The following is a 27,807-nucleotide window of genomic DNA, read 5'->3' on the forward strand; positions in this document are numbered from 1 at the left end:
TAAACAAATTGCAATCCATATCTGCAATGCTCCACACTAGTGAAAGCGGATGCAAACAACAAAATCTTAGCCACTGACTAGGAAAACTCCTTTATTAGTGTCCCCTGACTGACTACAAAGGCGATACAAGTTCCTTTTTACATTACCATACCTTTTTTTCCTGTCACAAAAATATATCTTTAAACATGCAAATTAACATGCAGTCATGTTTGTAACACGACATGCAGTCATGTTTGTAACACTACATGCAGTCATGTTTGTAACACTAATTTGCTTTGCACAATCCTAAAGGAGTGTTGGCAAACCAAAAACTTTTTTTTTTAAAGAAAGAAAAAACAACTCCAAGGTATGTCTGTACTGGCAAACATCAAAGTGCAAATAATGTGAATGTACCAGGGTCAAAGTGGCTTTGATCATTTCTGTCTACTCTTATCTCCCAACCGCCTGTTATGAATATCATTTTGCTAAGGTGAAAAGTACCTGTAAATTTCAGGCTACATCAAACACATTCTATCAGCTTCCATTGATAGACATCCAGTAACATTTGGCATAAACTTTGGCTGAGAAACTAATCCTTGTTTAGCAAACGGAAATATGCAAATAACTTCATTAAAAATGCATTTTTCTATTTTTTCTGAATAAAACTGAATTTCTCACTTTGGAATCATAATTATATTTTATGTTTTTCTACTGTCCTGAATGAAAAAAAGGACTACAAAGGCTTAGCTGGGACAATATGCATACACTGTAACTCCAATATAGTGCGGTCCGTTATAACGCTGTGTCCAATATAACGCGGGGGGTCCTTGGATCCCGTTTTTTCTCCAACCTTCCATTTCTGATTCAAATCCATGTTATGCAACTTCATGTATTTTCAGAAAACTCAAAGAAGCCGGCGATCACAGCTTGATTGCTTTATCCGTCCGTTTAACTGATTTTAATCGATTAGAGGTTAAACGACACTCGACAGCTAATTGGTGTTAATCTGTTGTGTAATGTCAATAAAGGTGTGAAAACTCGCGAGTCTGTGTTTATTACATGTACATGTATTCCCTATCAGAGCGGTTCGGTGCGCTAATTTCAATAAGGCAAGTGCAAGCGGAATAATTATCAAATTACAGTTATTTAAAACGATTACCTGTTTATCTTTTGTATTATCGTGTATTATATTTCATTGTATAAACTATGGCTGTGTAAGTGTGTTATCGTTTATTATATGCTACACATGCTTGATAAATAAAAATATCTCTGTGTGTGTTTAATGTTTCAGTACGTATACGAAAAATAAATTTAACAAATCCTGACAATTTATTTACATTCTAACGCAGTGTAATAGTTAACAGAAATGCACTTAAATTTTTGCCCGTTATCAGAAAGTCAACGGAAAGCACGTTTTTTACATGCTGTGTATGACGCAATAAAATATTTCTTTGTACATGTATTGTATTGCATTCAATCTAAATTTAAATTCGCTCGTCCAATGAAAGCTGTGTCCCATAATGCACTGTACTAATTTTTTCTGAAAAATGGTGTAGGCATATGAATTTGTTTACGAAATTCGTAAACATATTTCTTGTCATAAATGTTTAACATTATTTTTTCGTAAGTGATGTTGTAATTATATTGGATTATCAGATAAATGTGCACATTAGAAAAGCGGTATGTATACTGTTATCGTTCGATTCGGTTTATATGCATGTATTTGCGGATCACAACACAGCATGACAATACCAGAGACGCAGATATCTATGTCTCTGACAATACACAGGACCTATATTATAGGCTATACTATACCTGTTTTTATAGCCCCCTTAAATAAATAAGCTCAAAACTTATAACGCTGTCCATTTATTACGCTGTTGCGTGGCTTGGACCCCGTCATCCGCGTTATATTGGAGTTACAGTGTATTATATTATCCCTACAATAATAATATAACAAACTAAATGATTTTTTTTTGTTTATGATAACAAGCGCATACATGCCAAAACATAAATAATGGACGGCTCTAATGTGTTCATGCATAATTTTTTAAAGTTGGAAGGTAGAGGCTTATTGAGACACTCGGATCCATTACCTGGGTAGAACCAGTACTTTGCATGTTCAGAATTTATCAGCACTGCCATTGAACTCAAGACCAACAGAACTTTTGTAAAGGGTTAGTGCAAAAAAGTCATAATCAATTAAAATGTCTCAATAATCTATAGAATTTCAATAATTGCTTCAATTTTCGATGGCTCTTGTTTGTCTTTTGCATGCATGTTAAATGACATTGACATTAAAACAAAAACTTATTTATGTTATTAAGTACAACTAAATAAGGCTAAACCTAACACTAAATGTCATAAAATATATATTTAAAAGTTGGATCATAGCGCCAAATGTAATGACGCCAATACCGGACATCAAACACAATCCCTCTTGCATGTAGATGCAAAGTGACAATCAAACATCAAAAGTGTAGAGATCGTATTGTAGAGTTCAAACAAATTTGTTCAATCAGACAGTCAAGCACCAAAACACACTACAAACACTTAATATACCCCAGTATCTTGCATTTGAAGATACATATCAAGTATCCATAAAATAAAATCGCAATAAAACCAACAATGTCTGAGCCCAACTGAATGAGTCACCATGCATTTCCATTGAACATTTTATCTACCAATGTTCATTCACAAAAGCCCAAGGTCCTAACCAGTACTTGTCAATTAATAAAAATTCTTTAAGCAAATTGATGTTGGGAAAAGTCGTTTTAAAGACATTAGTAATGTTGCTCTTGTCCCGAATAAAACCTGAGGTTTAAAATCCTTACACTGATAAGTTTTACATTGTGAGTGTTTAATTTAAAAAGCACACATTGAACTCTTTTGTAAGCTCGTTTAGTTTTCACATTATTACATAGTATCGGTTACACTCCACTCAGTCTGAGAAGGGGTGAATGGGTAGAAATGACCTAAACTAAAGTTTTTTACTATGGAATAACAGAGCAGTTAATGGCAAAGGTTTGCTGTAGGAATAACAGAGAGGGGCTGATGTAAGTTTAGATCACATAAGCTAGAGGTTTGCTTAACCCTCTAACACTTGGATATGTTTTTGAGGCATTTGTTGTCCCTTAGAAAGTTACATTTAATTAAAGACCTTTCTTACTAGATTCAAGTTTCAAAGACTTCATTTCCAACCCTTAGATACTGATGAGCAGCAAACAGCATAAAACCTGAACAGACTGCGAGTTACTCAGATGTTGTCCCAGATTAGCCTGCGCAGTTCACACAGGCTAATTAGGGACGACACTTTCCGCCTAAACTGGATTTCTGCTAAGAAGAGACTTTCTTAAAACAAGCTATCATAAAAGCGGAAAGTGTCATCCCTGATTGGCCTGTGGGGACTGCACAGGCTAATCTGGGACAACACTTTCCGCACATTCATTAAACCTCCTTTCCACTGGGCAAGGCTCATATGTTAAATCAGTTCCCATGTCAGGTTGTCATTAATGTAAGAGAAATGTCACAGGGTCTCCTCCTTGCAGGATCTGTCCATGATTGGTTATCATAAACTTCAATTATCATTACACAAATTGCACCAAATTTTCCCCCAGACTATGGAAATTGTTCAGACACTTCTAACCTGAAGACATTTTCTATGAATCACCACTCTCCCCAATCCAATGTTCAAAGGAAATATTGTTCAGATGATAAAGAAACTTGAAGCAAAGAGAACACAAAAGAAAGTGTTATAGTTAAGAAATGTTCCTTCTTTTGCTACAAAAATAAAATCTTATTTCAACAAATTTGTTAAACATGTCCTTTCTTCGTCAAATAATATTTATCATTATCAGTTGTCATCAACAACTTCAACATCAACAACAACATAATCACCACAATCTTCATCACTATCATCATCATCATCTTCATTTGTAGTCGACGCACCCTAATCAGGGACAACGCTACGCCTTAATGGTATTTTTGTTTAAAAGAAATCTCTTTATAGCAAAAATCCAGTTTAGACAGAAAGTGTCTTTCCTGATAAGCCTATGTGGACTGCACGTGCTAATCTGGGACGACACTATGCACATGCAATAAGCCACGTTTTTCCAGAGCAAGACACGTATTTTTTACTTTATTATAATTGTTACTCCAACATAACAGTCATCACATTTACACTATTGGTGCAAGAAGGTAGCATGTGCCTTCTTATTTCAATGTCATGTGGTTACCTTTTTGCAACAAGGGGGCGATTATATTGTGGAGATGATAAATTGCGACTAAAAATAATATCCTACTGTTTGTGACCCCATTCATGAGAACTATGCATACAATTAAGTTAACAAACATGAAACAGACCTAATAGCATTCTGTATGTCAAACCAGTCTTTTTACATCTTGATTATTTATGTTGTTTATGTTTTAACACACCTGAGTTAAGACAGGTACAAAACAAACAACACGTCACAAGAACAGAAAGTGAAGGTGAAATAAGAACAATGCTACTGGCTGGAGGTTCAGTTCAATGTTCTCCATAACCTTTGCAGTATTTAACCCTTTACCACTAAGATAGGCATTTTCATGCATTTGTAGTCTCTTAGAAAGTTGCATTTAATTAAAGACCTTTCTTACTAGATTCAAATTTTAAGGCTTCATCTCCAAACCATAGATACTGATGAGAAGCAAACAGCATTAAACCTGAACAGACTGCGAGTTACTCGCAGGCTGTTCTGGTTTTATGCTGTTTGCATATAGCCATTTTCACTTTGCTTCCAAGTGGAAAAGGGTTTAAATTATCAAACATTTTCTTTATGTCTTTTTTTCTCATTTTTTGGATGGGTTGATTTAATGGGGCGGGGGGGAGGGGGGGGGGGGGGGGGGGGGGGGGGGGGGGGGGCGGGGGGTAAATAGCCATGTAAACCTATCACAACTTGAACGTGTTTTGTGAAGGGCAAAATAACTTTCTATCAAACCGTTGAATTACCTAATCATACCTGTAATTGTATAGCTGTTTCTTATAACCATTATTATCAAGCTTATAAATGAGAATCCTAGGCTATCATAAGTGTTTGAGATTTAAAAATTTCAACAATCTATGAAAATCAGATTTTATATAACTTTAGAAATTAAGTAAAAACATTCAGCTGATTAAAGTATGATAAATGTTGTTCATGCCGGATGTATATATATATATAGTATACATCATTACGCCGAATCACAACCATCATTATCAATCCTTCATAATACTGAATGAAATTATATTCTAACAAGAGTGCCAAACTGTCACAAGATACGCCCGTTCAAAGGTTTTGGACACCATGCTCAATGCTTGAAATGCACTAAGTGACCTCGAGACCTAGTTATTGACCCGGCATGACCCATATTTGAACTTGACATAGATATCATTTAGACGTAACATCTGACTAAATTAGGTGAAGATCAGATGAAAACTACTTCAATTAGTGAGCGGACACCATGCTAAATGCTTGAAATGCACTAAGTGACATCGTGACCTCGTTTTTGACCCGGCATGACACATATTTGAACTTGACCTACACATCATCTAGACACAACTTCTGACCAAATTAGGTGAAGATCGGATAAAAACTACTTCAATTAGAGAGCGAGCACCATGCTAAATGCTTGAAATGCACTAAGTGACTTCATGACCTCGTTTTTGACCCTGCATGACACATATTTGAACTTGACCTACATATTATCTAGACACAACTTCTGACCAAATTAGGTGAAGATCGGATGAAAACTACTTCAATTAGAGAGCGGACACCATTCTAAATGCTTGATATGCACTAAGTGACCTCATGACCTAGTTTTAGACCCGGCATGACCCATATTTGAACTTGACCTACATATCATCTAGACACAACTTCTGCACAAATTTTGTGAAGATCGTGTGAAAACTACTTCAATTTGAGAGCAGACACCATGCTTAATCCTTGAAATGCGCTCAGTGGCCCTGTGACCTAGTTTTTGACCCAGCATGACCCATATTCGAAATTGACCTAGATATTGTCTAGACACAACTTCTGACCAAGTTTGGTGAAGATCGGATGAAAACTATTTGAATTAGAGAGCGGACACTGCTGTGGACGCCGCCCACCAAGGGTGAAACTATAATACGTCCCGTTTTTAAAAAGGGCGGATAAAAAGTACTTGTGTATGATTTCTATGATTTACATTAATTTATATGATGAATTTCGTTATCACCAAGACACATGATCACCAATTAAATGATAAATACCTGCACATTTCTTTTCACAAAAGTGACCATCCTTAAAAAGAAGTTCAAAAATAAATATCAGACAGAAAACATCAGTTTGTAACCGACCAATTGGATGTAAGGCAGCAAACATAATTTAGTAACAAACCAATCAGAAAGGGAAATCTCATTCCCAGCTCTTCAAGAGAATTAAGTATTCCATCCCGTCTTCAAATTGGTTTCAACATGGAAAACTTCAATTAGCAGCAGCCAGTAAGACACCATGGGACAGAATCTCCAGCACAAAATGAGCATATTTAGAATAGTTCTGAAGGGAAAAACACACCAGATAAGGCATTTCTGTGCAGGACTTAAAAGTCACAGGAAATGTATTATGTCATGCCTCTAATGAAACTATGTATGACCCAATTTAAGTATAAATGAGCATGCATGCAACAGTTATGTTTCTGTTTTAGACCCTTTACAATTATTTATTTACCACTTTGATATGTATTTTCACAAATTTGTAGACACTTAAAAATTTATATTTAATTTAAGACCTTTCTTAATAGATTCAAGTTTTAAAGGCTCCATTTCCAACTCTAATAGATACTGATGAGCAGCAAACAGCATAAAACCTGAACAGACTGCGAGTAACTCACAGGCTGTTCTGGTTTTATGCTGGTTGCAAAAGCCATTACCACTTTGCTTCTTATGATGGAAGGGTTATTAAGATATCTGACAGGCTTTTTCAAACGTCTTTCACAGTGCTCCTTAAATTATTTCTGTCACATAAAAACAACTATTTTCCTTTAATGAAATAAACAGCATCAATGGTTAAAAGTATGCATTATAAATAACAATGAGACTTAAAACATCATGTATGAATGAGTACCAAAACTGATCTCCTGGTGTCGGTTTAAGTCAAGTTTATCTATAGCCTTTTACATCCAGAGGTCAACCTCCTTTCATATCTTATGATCTCCAATACATCTACTTATTAAGATTCAAAGATTTTCCTTTAATGAAATAAACAGCATCAATGGTTAAAGCGGGTATATACGATTTGGTCAAATATTTATGAATTTATATAAACTGTGTAAAAAACTTATTATATATATATTTCAATATAAATTAAAATAAAAGTTAAGAAGAACATGCGTCGAAAAATGCAAAATAAGCCAGATATTTAATTCTGAAATTAAAAACGGCTGTACAGCCGAATTCGCCAGCATGTATACCATACATGTACGATGTGCATCTAAACTTACGAGGGGTGTTCCAGAAGTTAGTGGATTTTCGCTATAACTTTCATTTGGTAACATAAATGGACAAACAAATAGCATGTTAAGAATATTTCGTCCTTTCCAAATCTACTCTCCAAATATCATGGAAATACATAAAACAATAAATATAAATCAGAGTTAAACATGTGCACAATGCGCACACCGACGCACGTGTAACGTTTCTGTTCAACGTCAATGACGTTATGAAGTTAACAACTGTCAAATCTGTCCCACATTATCACCTCCAACGTGCATGCACTTTATGTGTCGGGAAATCCACTTGTCAAAATTGTCTCTATACCAGTCAGCGTCAAAAGATGACGCGATTCGCTTTGCTGCAACTGTAAGTTCCTGTCGGGAAATCCACTTGTCAAAAGTGTCTCTATACCAGTCAGCGTCAAAAGATGACACGATTCGCTTTGCTGCAACTGTAAGTTCCTGTTTACTTGCAAAGCGAATACCGCGCAACTGTGATTTAACTTCTGGGAAGACGCGGAAGTCCATAGGGGCCTAATCCGGGCTGTAAGGAGGACTTAGGCGCTGTAACGTGAAATTTGCCGTAAATTCTGTTTATCAACGACATTTAAACCAAATTTAAATTCGCGTAATGGTCATACTTATAATAAAATACACGCGTGCGCCGCATGTTGTTACTGAGGTCTCTATGGCAACGCGTTTCAAACGCGCTTTATGGAATTCATGCATTTTTAGCTTATATATAAAGTCCGTGATAATTGGTTTGTATAATATGTGAATTTCATTGACTTTTACCAGCAAACTAATAAGTTATAGCGAAAATCCACGAACTTCTTGAACACACCTCGTAGTTTAACGGTTTATAATACAAAGACGAATGCTTTGGTTATTGTAGGAAAATATGTACGTCACTATCGGCTCGGGGCGCTAATTTGTCTTTGCTGCATTTTATGAAATTCGGTTTTAATGTATAATTTTTCTTGCCTATTTTGTGTTATTGTAACATATTTTATCAATATATTACAATTAAACACATATAAAAAATTGTATATACCCGCTTTAAAAGTATGCATTATAAATAACAATGAGACTTAAAACATCATGTATGAATGAATACCAAAACTGATCCCCTGGTGTCGGTTTAAGTCAAGTTTATCTATAGCCTTTTACATCCAGAGGTCAACCTCCTTTCATGTCTTATAATCTCCAATACATCTACTAATTAAGATTCAAAGTCGCCTTTGATGCCTCACTTCAAGGGATTACTTATACCATTGTCCCAAGAGACAGATACCTAGTAATCAGCTACTTGAAACAAATTCACATTAAATGAAGGATATCTACTAAGGCCAAGACCTAGTGACCCAACAAGAGATGTGTTTGTCAGAAACACAATGCCCCCTTCTGCGCTGCATTGAAATAAAATTTCTACTTAGCATTTGACAGGTATAGAAATATCATCTCCCTTTAAAGGTTATTACTTCCCTTGAATTTTGTCCAATCCAACCGGGGGGGGGGGGGGGGGGGGGGTGTTACAGTAAATTATGACCATGTCAGACATCACTGACAACCAAGGCCTGTGGTTTAAAAGAGATCATAACCAGAATAATTTTTTTTCTTTTTCATAAAATTTATTCAAACGTAACTTGGGGTGTAGAGTGCCCCAAGTACCCGCTTAAGATAATTAAATAGACAATAACAAAATAAAGGTGACTTAGTATGCTAGGTAATATTAACACAGTTATAAGAAACACAATAATATTTTTTAATTGATATCAGTCTTTTTACGTCTGCACGCTTAATTTATATCACTGTCTTTGTTCACGTCTGCACGTATAAATATGTATATGATGTTATTGAAAAACAGAGAGAATTATAAGTTTAAAGTTGTTAACAAATAAAAGTCACCTTCCTAAATTAAAGCGGGTCTGAATAAGTATTTTGAATTGAGTTTGTTTGTTTCAATTTATAAAAAGAGTATTGTAACCACACTTCCTTAATAATTAAAAAAATGACAAAAGAAACATATAAGGTTGTATACTTAAATGAAAAAACTTTAATAAAATAAAATGAGGTTCCCAGCGAACCACCTCAGGTCATGCACGGGCACTTCCCGCGATGGTCCGCCAGAAAATGAGATTTTAAATGAATTTAAGGGTGGCAAATGCTGTAACAAAAAAAAAATGCATAAACGGTAGTTGTTTCCCTTGTTTGAACCATACTTAATCCTTAAAATGCCTATTTCCAGTAACTGTGACCTTCAACTGTGACCTTGACCTTTGACCTAGTGACCTCAAAATCAATAGGGGTCATCTGCAAGTTATGATCAATGTACCTATGAAGTTTCATGATCCTAGGCCCAAGCGTTCTTGAGTTATCGTCTGACAACCACCTGGTGGATGGACCGACCGACAGACAGACAGACAGACGGACAGACAGACATACCGACATGAGCAAAGCAATATACCCCCTCTTCTTCGAAGGGGGGCATAATAATAAACCTGTACAGTAACTGTGAAAAGAACTTCAATGCTTGGTAAGGAAATATATAATATGAGATTTATAAATATATAAATTACTTCCCTTGAAAATAATTGTCTGTAACAAATCTCTATTTTTAGTAGCAAAAAATTAAAAGCCACTACTGTGACTGTAGATTCACCAATCAAAATGTGCAGCTCCATGAGATACACATGCATGCCAAATATATAAAGTGGCTATGTTCAATATTGAATAATTTTCTCCCTTTTTAAAGCTTATTACTTCCCTTAAATCTGTATTTTTTCACCGTAGACCGTAAAGGATGACCTTGACCTTGACCTTTTACCACAATGTGTTTGTCAGAAACACAATGCCGCCTACTGCGCCGCTTTGATTTATTTAACAACTAGGCAAAAGCGTTCTTGAGTTATCATCCGAAAATTATTTTACTATTTCGGGTCACCGTGACCTTGACCTTTGACCTTGTGACCTCAAAATCAATAGGGGTCATCTGCGAGTCATGATCAATCTACCTATGAAGTTTCATGATCCTAGGCATATGCGTTCTTGAGTTATCATCAGGCAACAAACAAACACAGGCAAAATCAAACTCAGTAAACCAATCAAGATGTACAAGCACTTGACTGAGACATTATTGTCTTTGAAATCCCATCTGATTAATAAGCAGAAAATATATTACAAAGGCCTTTTCTGGAACTTATTTCCTCGGCACTTCTTACGGCTCAGGTGAGATTTAATTATTACCCAATATATTCTCTTTGAAGTCTATGAGATAACCATCATAAAAAGAAACATCGTTTTCATGAACAGAGTCCTCTTAAGATTAAAAGACAGCAAATATAAAAATTCTTTTGAAACTGCTCCAGTCTTATGGCTTTAATTTCGCTGCTTTGGTAACACGCGACAGACGGACATTTCTAGATACTCTCCAAGTCTAAAAGATCATATCTGTATAAAGATGAAAGCTTACATAATTAATTTGTCAAATAAGTTCTTAGAAACAGCAACAGCAGAAGGCGATCGGGAACACTAATAGGATGTCAAAGAAGATAATCAAAAGGAAAAAACACTGAAATACCAAGCTTAATTACTTGAGACATTGCTGACTTAGAAGTTTTGGTTGTCGCACAAACAGAAAAAGCAATGCATTAGTAAAGAGGCACTAAGACCTTCACAAGCATAAAGTGTGCAAATACTTCCAGCCTATATGTGACAAAGTATTTTGAGTTATTCTAAACTGTCATGGTGCCTAAAAACAACATGTTTTTTCTTAAATTTTCGAAAATTGGCACAAAAAGCCCTATAAATATTTTATTATTTTAAGGAAACAAAATTGTTTAGTTAACATTAAGTTCCAGCGCATTAATTTTAATAGCATTAAATTCTGGATTCATGAATAATTCACAATGACTATAATATAAACTTGACTTCTTAAAATAACAGGAGCCAACAACAGAAAATGACCTACATTTCGCCCCATTGGTGCAAAAAGGTACCATGTCACATTGACATTATAAGGTAAGAGGTATCTTTTTGCACTAATGGGGCAATTCATCCTCTTAGTACAAAATTCGTATTTTTAATTTCAAAGTTTCCCATGATAGGTCTCTATTTGTCCCTAGAGCCAGAAAAGTCACTATTTCAAAATAAGTGTTCATAACTAAATGAACAAAAATGATGTCATTAAATATAGTGTCAGTGAAGCTATGTTTAGTCCTGTTATTACTTTCATGCTTGTGAAATAATTATATTGATTAGATAAATTGTCTAAAGTGTTTTTTAATAACTGTGAAAGATGTGAAACTGGATGGTAAATTAACAAAATTAATGTCAAATATGTACACTATATATTTACCAACACTGTCTCACATTGTTTGCAGTCAGTAAGAAGCCTCCAAACTTTAACCCTTTACCACTAAGATATGTATTTTCACGCATTTGAAGACGCTTAGAAAGCTATATCTTAAATTTGAGACCTTTCTTACTGTTTTCTAGTTTCAAAGGCTTAATTGCCAACCCTAAGATACTGCTGAGCAGCAAACAGCATAAAGCCTGAACAGACTGCAAGTTACTCACAGGCTGTTGTGGTTTAATGCTCTTTGCAAATAGCAATTTTCATTTTGCCTTTGAGTGGGAAAGGGTTACACCACAAGTGCCTTACCTCTATATTTAGCCTGGACGCCGGCTTATCTGCCTTTTCAAGGTCCTCTAACTGATCGAAGGTGAACACTTTTCCCGAACCATTCTCCAACTTAACTGGTGGCAAGTCAACTGGAAAATACAGAGCAATGATTCTAGTCAACAAACCTACTTATAACTTTGACACAAACTATTTACAATAACAGCGCCCATATTAAATTAACAGTTCCTGGGCCCATAATCAGGGAAGATTTCCATTTAAAATCCCAACTACAAAGTGTGTGTAGATTCTCTTCTGGACATGGATGCAGATCACAGAGACACTAACCTTATATCCTCCATTTTTAAGCAAAATTTTGTAGATGATGATGCTTATGATAATTATGAAAACAATTTGCACTCTGAACATATTACGTTTGTAAGAAAACGCAAACCACGCAGTAAATACACGATACTTACTAGGATACAATTAGTTATAACGAGGTATGAATACCATAGGGTTTAAGTCGATTGAAGGTAATTAATGAATAAAGCAAACAAGGACAATTTTCGTGGGAAAAATTAGCATATGTATCTTTACTAACTGACAAAGTGATTTATTTGGTTTGCTGTTATGTAATAGGAAGTAATACTATCGTGTTACCTTCCAGCGTACAGTTGAACATAAAAAGAATTATTTATATATAATGTTTCACTTAAAGAATTGGTTAAACACATTACTTTAACATTAATGACAATTCCGGCTCCTGTTTTCACTTGTTTGAATAGTTCAAATTAACAAGTGACTTCTCCTGTGGATACTATTAAATATGTCCTTCAATTTCAAAGGTCATAACATTACCTTTGCTCTTAGATAGGGGGGGTAGCAGAGGATTCATTATCTTATATGGTTTCTTTAGTGTGGAAGTTCTTCCAATTAAAGGGAGATTTTCCTATTTTATTTTATTTATTTTTTATTTTTATTTTATTTAATTTTTTTTTGGGGGGGAGGGCTTTCTTTCATATCTTTGACCAGTGGTATAATTTCAGTTTCCTTTATTTTTACACCTATCCACTTATGGAGGATCCCCCACCCCCACCCCCACCCCACACCCTTCTGTAGATGTCATGCTAACTATGCCATGTTGCATTTCTTTGTATAAAATTGTCTTCATTTATATTCAGATTTTCTATCTGGATATCACACTTTTTGACATTTCTAGAGGAAAAACATTGCACACCGCAATACTTTGTTGTAACTTTCATATATTTTATCACACCGTACATTCCTAAGATGAGTGATAATACAGAAATCAATCACGATCTGAGATTTCACATTTATAATCTTTATTTACAGCGGAGATGGTTCCCACTATTTCACTCTAGGCAAAGAACAGTTCTCTATGATTACATCACACAAGCAGTTCTATGAACAAATCAGCCCACATGACAACAGATACTGTTTCAAACAAAGTTAGACCTGCACAACAATGCTGTACAATTGGCTGAGGCCTCTCTGTTCAAACAACTCCATAATTTAAGAGACATCCAAACATGACAACATGCCATCTCCACAACCATATTGGGTTTCCTTGAGGTCAGATTTTTTTTTCAGAACTTCAAAAATCTACCAATGAAACATTGATGTCGTAATTATATCATTCAGGGACTATCCAGGGCCCTAGAGTCTCCTTTGATCACTAATATAAGCCATTTAACCAGGAGTCAAGTCCACTGTGTCATTGCATACTTCATGTGGTTAAAAGCTTTAGGCAATTAGCAGAGTGATATAATGGGCCCAGTAACATTCACAGCTGAAATATTAATAATTTTGATGACAAACTGTCACCGTCATGGAATGAATTGAAGAATTTAGTTCCATCCTAACTTATGCTGTTAAACCAGAGTATGAGAATTAATATCACTTACTTTCTCAGCCACCTTATCATTGGGACAAATAATCGGCCCTATATTTAGGACAAATAATCTTCCCTATAATTGGGACAAATAATCTGCCCTATAATTAGGAAAAATTATCGTCCCTAAAACTTTGACAAATAATCGACCCTATTTTTGGGAATAATAATCGCCCCTATAGTAAGGACAAACAATCAGCCCTGTAATTAGGATAAATAATTGACCCTATAGAATCATCGTATGGACAAATAATCGGCACAATAATTGGGATAAATAATCGGCCCTTTAATTGGGACAAATAATCAGCCCTTTAAGTGGGATATAGTATGGACAATCAGCCCAATAATTGGGATAATTAATTTGTCCTAAAGTATGGACAAATAAACAGCCCTATAAGTGGGTTAAATAATTTGCCCTATAATTGGGACAAATAATCGGCCCTATACTTGGGATGAATAATCGGCCCTATAGTATGAACAAACAATTGCCCCTATAATTGGGACAAATAATCTGCCCTATAATTGGGACAAATAATCGGCCCTATAATTGGGATGAATAATCGGCCTTATAGTATAAACAAACAATTGGCCATATAATTGGAACATATAATCTGCCCTATAATTGGGACAAATAATTTGCCCTACAATTGGGACAAATAATAGGCCCTATAATTGGGATGATTAATTGGCCCTATAGTATGAACAAACAATCGGCCCTATATTTGGGACAATAAATGACCCTATAATTGGGAAAAATAATCACTCAAAGTTTCATAAAGATTGGGCAATAAATGTGGTCTCGAAATGTTGACTACACATGATGACAACAAATGACTGACTAATGGAGATCACAAATGTTTATGATCATGTCAAGTTCAGTTTAGCTAAAATATTGAGACAATAACATGAAACGAAAGAACAATACTTACATTACTAAGTTTTTTAATGGGTAAAACTAATCATATTTATATTCTGTTTGAATTAATCTTGATTACATATTATATTCTCAAGATGTATTAGAACTCACCAGCAAACAAAAAAGCAATCCACTCAAACAAATGCTATTATCTGCTTTAAGGATCCAATTATAAGGTTATATAGGTTAATATGTTTTGTTAAGCATGCTACAACATTAATGTAACAAAACGGTCATCAAAAGGAATCCATCGCTTTGAAGACTCAACATTCCTCATAACCATCCATATTTCTACTCCTTAATTTGCACGTTAGGTTGATTATTATGTAATTACAGCGTGAAATCAGAGGCTTAGGAATCATAAATATTCCTTATAACTGCCACTTTATGCTCCAGATCTGTTGCCAAGCAGATGTCATGTGTCAGGAAAACAAAAATACAAAATACTGAGAGAGAAAAAAGCCATGCTCTGTATGGCTTTGAATAAATAAACATGGTCAGTTTCATTTGATGTAGTAATTAATGTTCAATATTTGGAGAAAAAATATACCTTTAATGTGCACCATCTTGCTACATACTCTTACTTTGATCTTTGATGGATAAATAACGGGAGGATACATAAATCACATACATATTCTACATCTAACACACAGCTGTTGTATGTAGGTAAGATATCAAAGAAAAATACCTTCCTTTGATAATTACAGAGATTGTTGCTTTCGACATATAAGCGCAAGTATTACAATAATATCCTTACAAGGCTTATTATGATCTTGTTTGCAAAAATAGCCTTATTATCTGTGTAATAGATAGATTCCCAAAATTTATCAGACTAATTTTTAAAATTCTTCAATCTGATTTTCAAAGTACCATACTCAAAGATTTAACTACATTTTATGTTAGACAAAATGTATTCAAATACTAAAACCAGTATTAATACATGTACTGAAAACTTTCCCCCATACGTAAAGTGTTAAATCTCATATATCACACACATCCACCATTTATAATGTAAACATTTTAGAGGCTAAACACTATCTTTGAAAAGTAACTTAATATCTTTCAGAGGGCAGACATTTATTTCCTTAATTGATGGTTACTCGCAACCATAAATAAGGTTACACACTACAATTACTAACGAGAAGTGTCACAATGCATTTCATAGTGCACATTACCTTTTAAAGGGACATTAGAATCACTGTTGTTGTCCTTTTTGTCTGTGTTGTCTTGCTTATCTTCCAGGCAAATTGACAGTTCCTGCAAATAAACAAAACATAAGAACATACAGAACTCATGTACTGCCTGATAAAAAAGTATTTTATCATTTTAATGGCTTCGCAAACTGACTGTGAATCTTTTCTGGACCAGTGAAGCATTTTCTAGAATATCCATCAAACAAGAGGGCCATGATGGCCCTGATTTGCTCACCTGACTAACCATATACAATCCCAACCCAGTTTTCATCAAGATAAGCATTCTGACCAAATTTCATAAAGATTGGATGAAAACTGTGACCTCTATTGTCTACACAAGGTTTTTCTAATATTTGACCTATTGACCTAGTTTTTGACCCCAGGTGACCCAAAGACAATCCAAACACAGATTTCATCAAGATTAACATTCTGATTAAATTTTATAAATATTGGATGAAAACTGTGACCTCTATTGTCTACACGAGGTTTTTCTATTATTTGACCTAGTGACCTAGTTTTTGACCCCAGATGACCAAAATACAATCCCAACCCAGATTTCATCAAGATAAACATTCTGACCAAATTTCATAAAGATTGGATGAAAACTGTGACCTCTATTGTCTACACAAGGTTTTTCTATTATTTGACCTAGTGATCTAGTTTTTGACCTAGTGACCTAGTTTTTGACCCCAGATGACCCAAATACAATCCCAACCCAGATTTCATCAAGATAAACATTCTGACCAAATTTCATAAAGATTGGATGAAAACTGTGACCTCTACTGTCTACACAAACAAATTGTTGACGGTTTTTCTATTATTTGACCTAGTGATCTAGTTTTTGACCTCAGATGACCCAAATACAATCCAAACACAGATTTCATCAAAATAAACATTCTGACCAAATTTCATAAAGATTGGATGAAAACTGCGACCTCTACACAAGGTTTTTCTATTATTTGACCTAGTTTTTGACCTAGTGACCTAGTTTTTGACCCCAGATGACCCAAATACTATACAAACCCAGATTTCATCAAGATAAACATTCTGGCCAAATTTCATAAACATTGGATGAAAACTGTGCCCTCTACTGTCTCCACACACACATTGTTGATGATTTTTCAATTATTTGACCTAGTGACCTAGTTTTTGACCCCAGATGACCCAAATACAATCCCAACCCAGATTTTATCAAGATAAACATTCTGACCAAATGTCGTAAAGATTGGATGAAAACTGTGACCTCTACTGTCTACACAAACAAATTGTTGACGGATACACATACGCACGCACGCACATACGGACGCCGGACATCACATGGTCACATAAGCTAACCATGTCACTTCGTGACAGGTGAGCTAAAAACTCAAAATAGCAAAAATAACAAGTAACTAACAATTAGTACAAGATCTATCATAGATTTCCTACCATAACATGAATTCTAACTAATAATAGTTATTTTGTATGTATGACTGTCATGGACTGCCAAATGGTAAGCTACTGTGTATGATTCATTCATAGATATACACATACATAATGTCCATGAACATTGAAGAAAACAAGATGTGTTTAAGAAACACTATGTCCCACTCCCCATGTATTTGACCTAAGACCTTAAAGGATGACCTTAACCTTTCACCACTCAAAATGTGCAGCTCCATGAGATACACATGCATGCCAAATATCAAGTTGCTATCTTCAATATTGCATAAGTTATGGCCAATGTAAGTTTGACGCAAACCAACAAACAGACAGGGCAAAAACAATATGTCCCCCAGTATTATAAGACTGGGGACATAAAAACATTCATAAGTATTGTTTTCATGAACAGTGCATAAAAACTGTAGAGATTATCATGAAAACAAAGAGAGGACATGGATCTAGATACATTTGAGTATGTTAGAGCAAGCCACTATCAAGCAAATAAAAATACTTTAACCAGTTAAAAGTACTTTACCAACTTAGCTCAAAGACACTTGGTTACCAGCTATAACTCTATTGAAACAAATTGAATACAAAGCAGCTTTCAATGATCAGGATTCTGGCTCAAAGAAAGAACAAAGGCTCTGACACACACTTTTGTATTCACTTTTAAGTTGTAACTTCACAGAACATCCTGGGTGTGATCATTGTTGCACTGAAACCATTGCTTTGACAATTGGTCACAAGAGGATCTTTTAATAATCTTGAACAACAAAAAGGAAAATCTACTTATAAAGTTTCCTTATACATTTGAATGATGGTCTTGAAATGTAGTACAAGTGTGATAAGCAACTTAAAGAAAGGCAATAGAGAAATTAAGTAAACAGAGTATAATATTTCTCTGATGTTCCTTGTTATCTTCAAGGTTTGCATATCTGTAATGAATTTAACACACAGTTAACATTAAGTTTTCGTTCAGTTATTTTTTTATATAAAAACAAACATCTAGATGTCACACACAGCTTTCTTGAGAACATCTGTTATTATATGAGCTGTGCTCTGTTAAAATGGGGTTTAATGCATGTGCATAGTGTCCTTATCAGAATAGCCTGTGCAGTTCGCACAGGCTAATCAGGGAGAACACTTTCACCTTATATGATATTTTTTGTTTTGTCTCTTCTTAGCAATAATTCAGTTAAGGCGGAAAGTCTTGTCCTTGATTAGCCAGTGCAGACTTCACAGGCTAATCTTGGACAACACTTTACGCACATGCATTAACCCATTTATGCCTAGCGTCTAGAAAAAAGGCCTTGGCAAACAGCGTAGACCCAGATGAGACGCCGCATGCTGCAGCGTCTCATCAGGGTCTGCGCTGTTTGCTTAAACAAATTTCTTTAAGAGATATTTTAAATATAGAAATAACAAGGGCTGTTTGTAAAACATGCATGCCCCCAATATGGGCTGTCAGTTGTAGTGGCAGCCATTGTGTGAATACGTTTTTTGTCACTGTGACCTTGACCTTTGACCTAGTGACCTGAAAATCAATAGGGGTCATCTGCCAGTCATGATCAATGTACCTATAGAGTTTCATCATCCTAGGCGTAAGCTTTCTTGAGTTATCATCCGGAAACCATTTTACTGTGTCGTGTCATCGTGACCTTGACCTTTGACCTAGTGACCTGAAAATCTATAGGGGTCATCTGCCAGTCATGATCAATGTACCTATAAAGTTTCATGATCCTAGGCGTTAGCTTTCTTCAGTTATCATCTGGAAACCATTTTACTGTGTCAAGTCACCGTGACCTTGACCTTTGACCTAGTGACCTGAAAATCAATAGGGGTCATCTGCTAGTCATGATCAATGTACCTATGAAGTTTCATGATCCTAGGCGTAAGCGTTCTTGAGTTATCATCCGGAAACCATTTTTCTGTGTCGAGTCACCGTGATTTTGACCTTTGACCTAGTGACCTGAAAATCAATAGGGGTCATCTGCAAGTCATGATCAATGTACCTATGAAGTTTCATGATCCTAGGCGTAAGCGTTCTTGAGTTATCATCCGGAAACCATTTTACTGGTTCTAGTCACCGTGACCTTGACCTTTGACCTAGTGACCTGAAAATCAATAGGTGTCATCTGCGAGTCATGATCAATGTACCTATGAAGTTTCATGATCCTAGGCGTATGCATTCTTGAGTTATCATCCGGAAACCATTCGGTGGACGGACCGACCGACGGACCGACCGACATGTGCAAAACAATATACCCCCTCTTCTTCGAAGGGGGGCATAAATATCCTAGACATCCCTAATTTTGGAAATAAATTGATCCAATTTAGAAGGATGGGAGAGTCCACTAGGCATATATGGGTTAAACCCCTTTTTTTCACAGAGCACGGCCAATATCACTCTCATACACCGTCATCTGGATCTAGCAGACAACCATCTTGATATGATATGAAATAATTTAGAGGTCACACAATACAAGTTTTAGTGGTCTTCATGTCACACAATACTGTTTACTTAAGAATCAAGGAATTACAAGGTATGCAGTCATATCAGCCGTCACATATTAGCTTGCCTGTTAGTGGCGCAAAAAAAAGGAAGAATTTTTTGTTTTATTTTTATCAGCAAACTGAAAATTTAGACTTTTATTACATGGGTGTGCCTTGTTAACATTTTGTTTTATTTTGTACTTGGTTTCAGTTCATCAAAATACAAAAAATTCTCCAGCTAAAGTAACAAAATGAACAACATAATTTTTATATACTATTTTAAATTACATAAATTGCCAATTTAAGGTTTATTTCTAAGTTTTAGCGGTATCATGATTGTAAGGTCATTGCCCTTTGAAATGTTTCTGTGTATCTGACGCGCTCATCTCTTCATCATACAATTTATCTCGGCCATGAATGTTAATATTTCACATAATAACATGAAAACCCTCTTGACTGATACAAGTTAAAATCCATAAAATTGTTTTTCTAAGCCAATAGATGTATTATGATTACTAAGTGCTTATCTCTTCTTTCGAGTTTGTTTCGTTCATTTTCTACCATATCTAATGTTCATATCACCCCCTTGGTGCAAAATGACACCATGTGACATTGAAATTAGAAGGCATATGGTACTTTTTTGCACCAATAGGACAATATATAACAAGGGCTGTTTGTAAAACATGCATGCCCCCCCATTTGGGCTGTCAGTTGTAGTGGATTCCATTGTGTGAATACATTTTTTGTTACTGTGACCTTGACCTTTGACCTAGTGACCTGAAAATCAATAGGGGTCATGATCAATGTACCTATGAAGTTTCATGATCCTAGGTCTAATAATTCTTGAGTTATCATCCGGAAACCATTTTACTGTTTCGAGTCACTGTGACCTTGACCTTTGACATAGTGACCTGAAAATTGATACGGGTCATCTGCCAGTCATGATCAATGCACCTATTAAGTGTTATGATCCTAGGCGTAAGCATTCTTGAGTTATCATCCGGAAACTATTTTACTGTTTCGAGTCACTGTGACCTTGACCTTTGACCTAGTGACCTGAAAATCAATTGGGGTCATCTGCCAGTCATGATCAATGTACCTATGAAGTTTCATGATCCTAGGCCTAAGCGTTCTTGAGTCATCATCCGAAAACCATCTGGTGGACGGACCGACAGCCGACAGACTGACCGACCGACATGAGCAAAACAATATACCCTCTCTTCTTCGAAGGGGGGCATAAATATAATAAAAACTTGCATTAACAACATTTAAAAAGAAAGAACAAACAAAAGTGGGAATTTGTATTCAAGCATTAAAAAACACACCAGGATGACATTGTTTTCTCCAGGCTTTATTAATGTTGCAGGCTGTTTTGACTTTTGAGATAGGGAGACTTTTGTTGCAAGCGACACATTGTGTTAAAATGGTTCATATTTGTGTCAAGATTATTTTAATCCATCAATTTATGGCAAAGTTATGGAGAAGACAGGAATTTTCTAGCTTTTGATGTTAAACATTTCTATTTACCACTAGTGGTGGTCAATTATGAGAAATTATGTAAAATGACATGATGCTTTATGAATTTACAGTCCTTGCAACCTGTGCATGTATATGGCCACTGAGTGTGACCTTAACCCATTTATGCCTTGTGGACTCTCCCATCCTTCTAAATTGGATCAATTTATTTCCAAAATTAGGGATGTCTAGTATATTTATTTCTATATTTAGAATATTTCTTACAGAAATTCCTTAAAGCAAACAGCGCAAACCTTGATGAGACGCCACATCATGCAGTGTCTCATCTGGGTCTACGCTGTTTGCCAAGGCCTTTTTAGCATAGGTGCGTTTACGCACCTATGCTTATGGTATATACCACATTTCAAAAATCCACATCGCTCGGTTACCCATTATGAAGCCTTACCTGATCAAAAATCAGACAAAATATCTATTTAATTTAGTATATGGTCATTCTTACAAAAAAAAATTTGGAAACGTTTTTCTAACGTTTTCTTCCAAGAATATTGCTGACACCGTTTTTAGTGAATTTTTCTAAGACCGTTTTATGTCAAAAAATCTTCTTATAACCTAAAACAAATTTCGTTCGTAAAACAATTCTATCTGCACTATAAATCTCAATCTCCTACGCAGTGGCCTCCCTTATACTAGAAGTTACTGACCGGGCGAAGCAAGGGAAGTAACTGCTTTGAGGAGTTTCTATAAAAATCTGCATTCAGAAATCTGTATTCAGAACACAATCTGTTGTGCACGTCTGCATCTAACGCTTACCACAAGTTTTACGACAAATTCTTGACGCAGACGAATAGGGTAGCGTCTATTTTCATTTGTGAAAAGATACAGATCTGTCTGTGCTTAAATTTTGAAAGGCTTGGGTAATTATTTTTCATAAGCGTTTTAAACACTGATGTAAATGGAAAGATTATCTATTTAAATAGTCGGTAATTGTTTGAAATTATTGATTTGAGAAATTCGCGGATGGCGATATCGAACTACATTATACCACGTGACGCCATTCTTCCCTGTATCTTGCACCTATGCTTTTAACGCCATCGGCGCTCTCGTTTCTAGAAGCTAGGCATAAATGGATTAACCTATGAGAAAAATGTTACATGTGGCACATCCCCTTATGGGCAGGTGCACAGAATGGATGGTCAGTGAGACTTCTATCAGCAACCTCCTTTGAAGGGGGGGGGGGGGCAAAATATTCACTAATTACCACTTTGTACAGTCCCTCTTTTAAGATGTGAAGTAAGTTGATGGACCACACACATGGCTCTCTGTGCATTTTAAAAATGACACACTGATTTAATAATGGCTATGGAGGAAATAAACACATACTAGAGACCATGTTATTGCTGAAAGCCGTTGTAAACCAGAGTGGAACATCCATGTTAAAATGTTAACTACTGGGGCGATTGCCACCACTTGACAGTATCAACAAGGTAATAAATATAATAATGTGTGTCAAGTTAATGTTCATGAAATCAGTATCATCAAATAGATCTTGCATTATACCAATTTAATACATGCTTCAATGAATTTATTACTCACTTGATTTATTTACAAGTACTTGAAAAAATGAAACTTAATTTACCTTGTGTTGGAAAGTATTAAAGCTAGTTTTTCATGTCCAAACTTACTATTCTTATCATATACATTAAAATATGAAACAAGAGGGCCTGAAAGGCCAAAAGTCGCTCACCTGAGATAACAAGATATTATTGGGACAAATCTTTTGACCAAGTTTTACAAAGATCGGAAAACAAATGTGGCCTCTAGAGTGTTAACAAGGTTTTACTATAGCATTATAAGGAAAAATGCCCCGCCCCCTGGTAGCCATGTTTTTCAACCAACCGGCATCATTTTTTAACTGGTCCAAGATATTATCGGGATGAATCTTCAGACCAAGTTTCATGAAGATCGGACAGTAAATGTGGCCTCTAGAGTGTTAACAAGATTTTACTATGGCCATATAAGGAAAAATGCCACGCCCCTTGGAAGCCATTTTTTTCAAGCAAACATAATTATTTTCGAACTCATCCAAGATATCATTGAGACCAATCTTCTGACCAAATTTCATGAAGATTGAACAATAAATGTGGCCTCTAGAGTGTTAACAAGGTTTTACTATAGCCATATATAGCCATATAAGGAAAAATTCCCAGCCCCTGGTGGCCATGTTTTAAAAGCAACAAAAACCATTTTCGAACTCATCCAAGATATCATTGGGACAAATCTTCTGACCAAGTTTCATAATGATCGGAAAATAAATGTGACCTCTAGAGTGTTAACAAGGTTTTACTATAGCCATATAAGGAAAATTATAGCCCTGTCCCCGTGGTGGCCATGTTTTTCAACCAACTGGCATCATTTTTGAACTCGTCCAAGATATTATTGGGATGAATCTTCTGGCCGAGTTTCATGAAGATCGGATTATAAATGTGGACTCTAGAGTGTTAACAAGATTTTACTATAGCCTTATATAGCCATTTAAGGAAAAATGCCCCACCCTTTGGCGGCCATGTTTTTCAAGCAAACGTAACCATTTTTGAACTCATCCAAGATATCATTAAGACAAATTTTCTGACCACATTTCATCAAGATTGGACAATAAATCTGGCCTCTAGAGTGTTATCAAGGTTTTACAATAGCCATATAAGAAAAATGCCCCGACCCCTGACGGCCATGTTTTTCAACCAACCGGCATCATTTTCGAACTCGTCCAAGATATTATTGGGATGAATCTTCTGACCAAGTTTCATTAAGATTGGACAATAAATGTGGCCTCTAGAGTGTTAACAAGATTTTACTATAGCCATATAGAGCCATAGTAGGAAAAATGCCCCGCCCCTTGGCAGCCATGTTTTTCAAGCAAAGGTTACCATTTTTGAACTCATCCAAGATATCAGTGGGACAAATCTTATGAGCAAGTTTCATAAAGATCGGAAAATAAATGTGGCCTCTAGAGTGTTAACAAGGTTTTACTAAAGCCATATAAGGAAAAATGCCCCGCCCCCTGGCGGCCATGTTTTTCAACCAACCAGCATCATTTTCAAACTCGTCCAAGATATTATTGGGATAAATCTTCTGACCAAGTTTCATGAAGATCAGACAATAAATGTGGCCTCTAGTGTTAACAAGATTTTACTATAGCCATATATAGCCATATAAGGAACAATGCCCCGCCCCTTGGCAGCCATGTTTTTCAAGCAAACGTGACCAAACGTGAACTCATCCAAGATATCGTTGAGACCAATCTTCTGACCAAATTTCATGAAGATTGGAGAATAAATGTGGCCTCTAGAGAGTTAACAAGTCAAATGTTGACGTCGCACAACGCATGACGCACGACTGACAAAAGGCGATCACAAAAGCTCACCATGAGCACGTTGTGTTAAAAGGGTAAACCATGTTTCTATGGCTATAATTTTTCAAGAGTAAATTCTTTAAGTGCCATGAAAAATCACAGTAACTGTCTGTGTGAGTGACCAAGGACAACAGTGACCAGGGATCACAGTGACCAGAGATCACAGCAACTGGGGATCACAACGACCAAGGATCACAGTGACCAGGAATCACAGCAACCAGGGATCACAGCAATCAAGGATCAGTGACAAGGGATCACAGTGACCAGGGATCTCAGTGACCAGGGGTCTCAGTGGCCAGGCATCAAAGTGACCATGGATCACAGTGACCAGAGATCACAGCAACCAGGGATCACAGTCACGAGGGATCACAGCGACCAGGTATCACAGTGACCAGGCATCACAGTGACCAGGCATTACAGCGACCAGGGATCACAGTGACCAAGGATCACAGTGACCAGGGATCACAGGGACCAAGAATCACAGTGACTAGGGATCACAGTGACCAGGCATCACAGTTACCAGGCATCACGGCGACAAGGGATTACAGTGACCAGGGATCACAGTGACCAAAGTAAACAGTGACCAGGGATCACAGTAACAAAGGATCACAGTGACCAGGGATCACAGTAACCAGGGATCTCAGTGACCAGGGGTCTCAGTGACCAGGCATCAAAGTGACCATGGATCACAGTGACCAGAGATCACAGCCAGCAGGGATCACAGCAACCAGGTATCACAACGACCAGGTATCACAGTGACCAGGCATCACAGTGACCAGGCATCACAGTGACCAGGCATCACAGCGACCAGGCATCACAGTGACCAGGGACAACAGTGACCAGGGATCACAGCAACCAGGGATCACAGCAACCAGGGATCACAGCGACCAGGGATCACAGTGACGAGGGATCAAAGAGACCAGGGAACACATGGATCAGTGACCAGGGATCACAGTGACCAGGGTTCACAGTGACCAGGGATCACATTATTTCAATATGCAACCATACATACACCATATTGCAATACAAAATTCATCAGGACAGTTACTCCATTGATATCATTTACAGAGTGAAGGCACTTAATTGGCCAATGCCCATAATCTCAATACTCAATTATAAATGTAAATTTTTCATTTAGGGACAGCATTTATCTTCAATACAAAATTGAAAAAAGACTGCACACACAGACATGATGCATATAAAGCTGTTACACGCATCTGCACAAAATTGTTATAAATGGCATCAACATGAGAATTGTAGATGCATTAAATAAATTAATCATTTTATCTCCTAACAGATCTTTCTCAGTACATGTTATCAGCGTAAATAATTGACTGCAAATCACTTCTGAAAATGAGTTATTGCACGCTTCTGTTAATTTCACTTTAACGATACAAATTATAAAAATTATATTTTCATTTGATCTGACATTTTCATGTCAATCAAATTTAATGGATTTATTTAATTTGTAACTCTGCTACAAGTGTTTATAATTTCACAGATTTATTACAAACATACATTTGGTGAACAGTGATAAATTGACAATTACTTTCACTGTTAAGAACAAGAGATGTGTTTGTCAGAAACACAATGCCCCCTATTGCGCCGCTTTGAAATAACAAGGGCTGTTTGTAAAACATGCATGCCCCCCCATATGGGCTGTCAGTTGTAGTGGCAGCCATTGTGTGAATACGTTTTTTGGCACTGTGACCTTGACCTTTGACCTAGTGACCTGAAAATCAATAGGGGTCATCTGCCAGTCATGATCAATGTACCTATGAAGTTTCATGATCCTAGGCCTGATTTTTCTTGAGTTATCATCAGGAAACCATTTTACTATTTTAAGTCACTGTGATCTTGACCTTTGACCTAGTGACCTGAAAATTAATAGGGGTCATCTACCAGTCATGATCAATGTACTTATGAAGTTTCATGATCCTAGGCGTAAGCATTCTTGAGTTATCATTGGGAAACCATTGTACTATTTTGAGTCACTGTGACCTTGACATTTGTCCTAGTGACCTGAAAATCAATAGCGGTCATCTGCCAGTCATGATCAATAAACCTATGAAGTTTCAAGATCCTTGGCCCAAGCGTTCTTGAGTTATCATCCAGACCATCTGGTGGACGGACCGACCGACAGATCGACATGTGTAAAACAATAATACCCCCTCTTCTTCGAAGGGGGGCATAAATATATATTTTTTTACCTTTGGCCTTGAAGGATGACCTTGACCTTGAACTTCCACCACTCAAAATGTGCAGCTTCATGAGATACACATGCATGCTAAATATCAAGTTTCTATCTTCAATAATGCAAAAGTTATGGCCAACGTTAAAGTTTTTTTTCGGACGGACAGACTGACAATTACACACATACTGACTGACGGACAGTTCAACTGCTACATGCCGCATTACGGGGGGCATAAAAATTGTCTTTTTTTACACATGAATGAAAACAAAACTGGATTCAAGTGCAGTTTTCGCATTTTGCAATTTGTATCAAATGTTCATTAGTAACAATATAATTTGACACTCTAAGCACATCTGATAAATCCATACCATTACCCCCCACCCCCTAAAAAAAAAAAAAAAAATGTTTATTTTTTCAAGAATGCTTAGCTCAGTGTATATCAAAAGATCTGACATGCTTTTGATACATCACATCACTCACAAAGCACCTTTGCTAAGGCAAATTACACCCATATCACTTGGTGTTTTTTAACCTTTTATCTGGCACAAAGCCCACAGCCTACTGAAAGAAAACAACTACCTCACTGTCTCAATGAGCAAACTGAGTATGCCATCAAAGAGTGGCAAGGTAGTTAAAATTGCTAGACAAATACATCCTAATTTATTATGGGATTAATCGCATAATCTTTAATAAGTGCAACAGCA

General features: G+C 36.2%; 2 protein-coding genes across 19 annotated transcripts in view; both read right to left on the reverse strand.

Moving 5' to 3' along the window:
* Positions 1–27,807, reverse strand: part of LOC127844207 (repressor of RNA polymerase III transcription MAF1 homolog) — a 505,514-nt gene that overhangs the window by 230,014 nt on the left and 247,693 nt on the right. The gene's annotated exons all lie outside the window — the stretch shown is intronic.
* The window catches only part of LOC127844189 (protein naked cuticle homolog 2-like), an 88,799-nt gene that overhangs the window by 13,951 nt on the left and 47,041 nt on the right, over positions 1–27,807 (reverse strand). For both annotated transcript variants that reach the window (XM_052374257.1, XM_052374256.1), the window contains 2 exons: positions 16,092–16,173; positions 12,128–12,237 (listed from right to left, as the gene is read on the reverse strand). In XM_052374257.1, coding sequence (XP_052230217.1) covers positions 12,128–12,237; positions 16,092–16,173 — 192 coding nt within the window. The remainder of the gene's footprint in view (positions 1–12,127; positions 12,238–16,091; positions 16,174–27,807) is intronic.

Source organism: Dreissena polymorpha, chromosome 9 (genome assembly GCF_020536995.1).
Source record: "Dreissena polymorpha isolate Duluth1 chromosome 9, UMN_Dpol_1.0, whole genome shotgun sequence".
NCBI lineage: Eukaryota > Metazoa > Mollusca > Bivalvia > Myida > Dreissenidae > Dreissena > Dreissena polymorpha.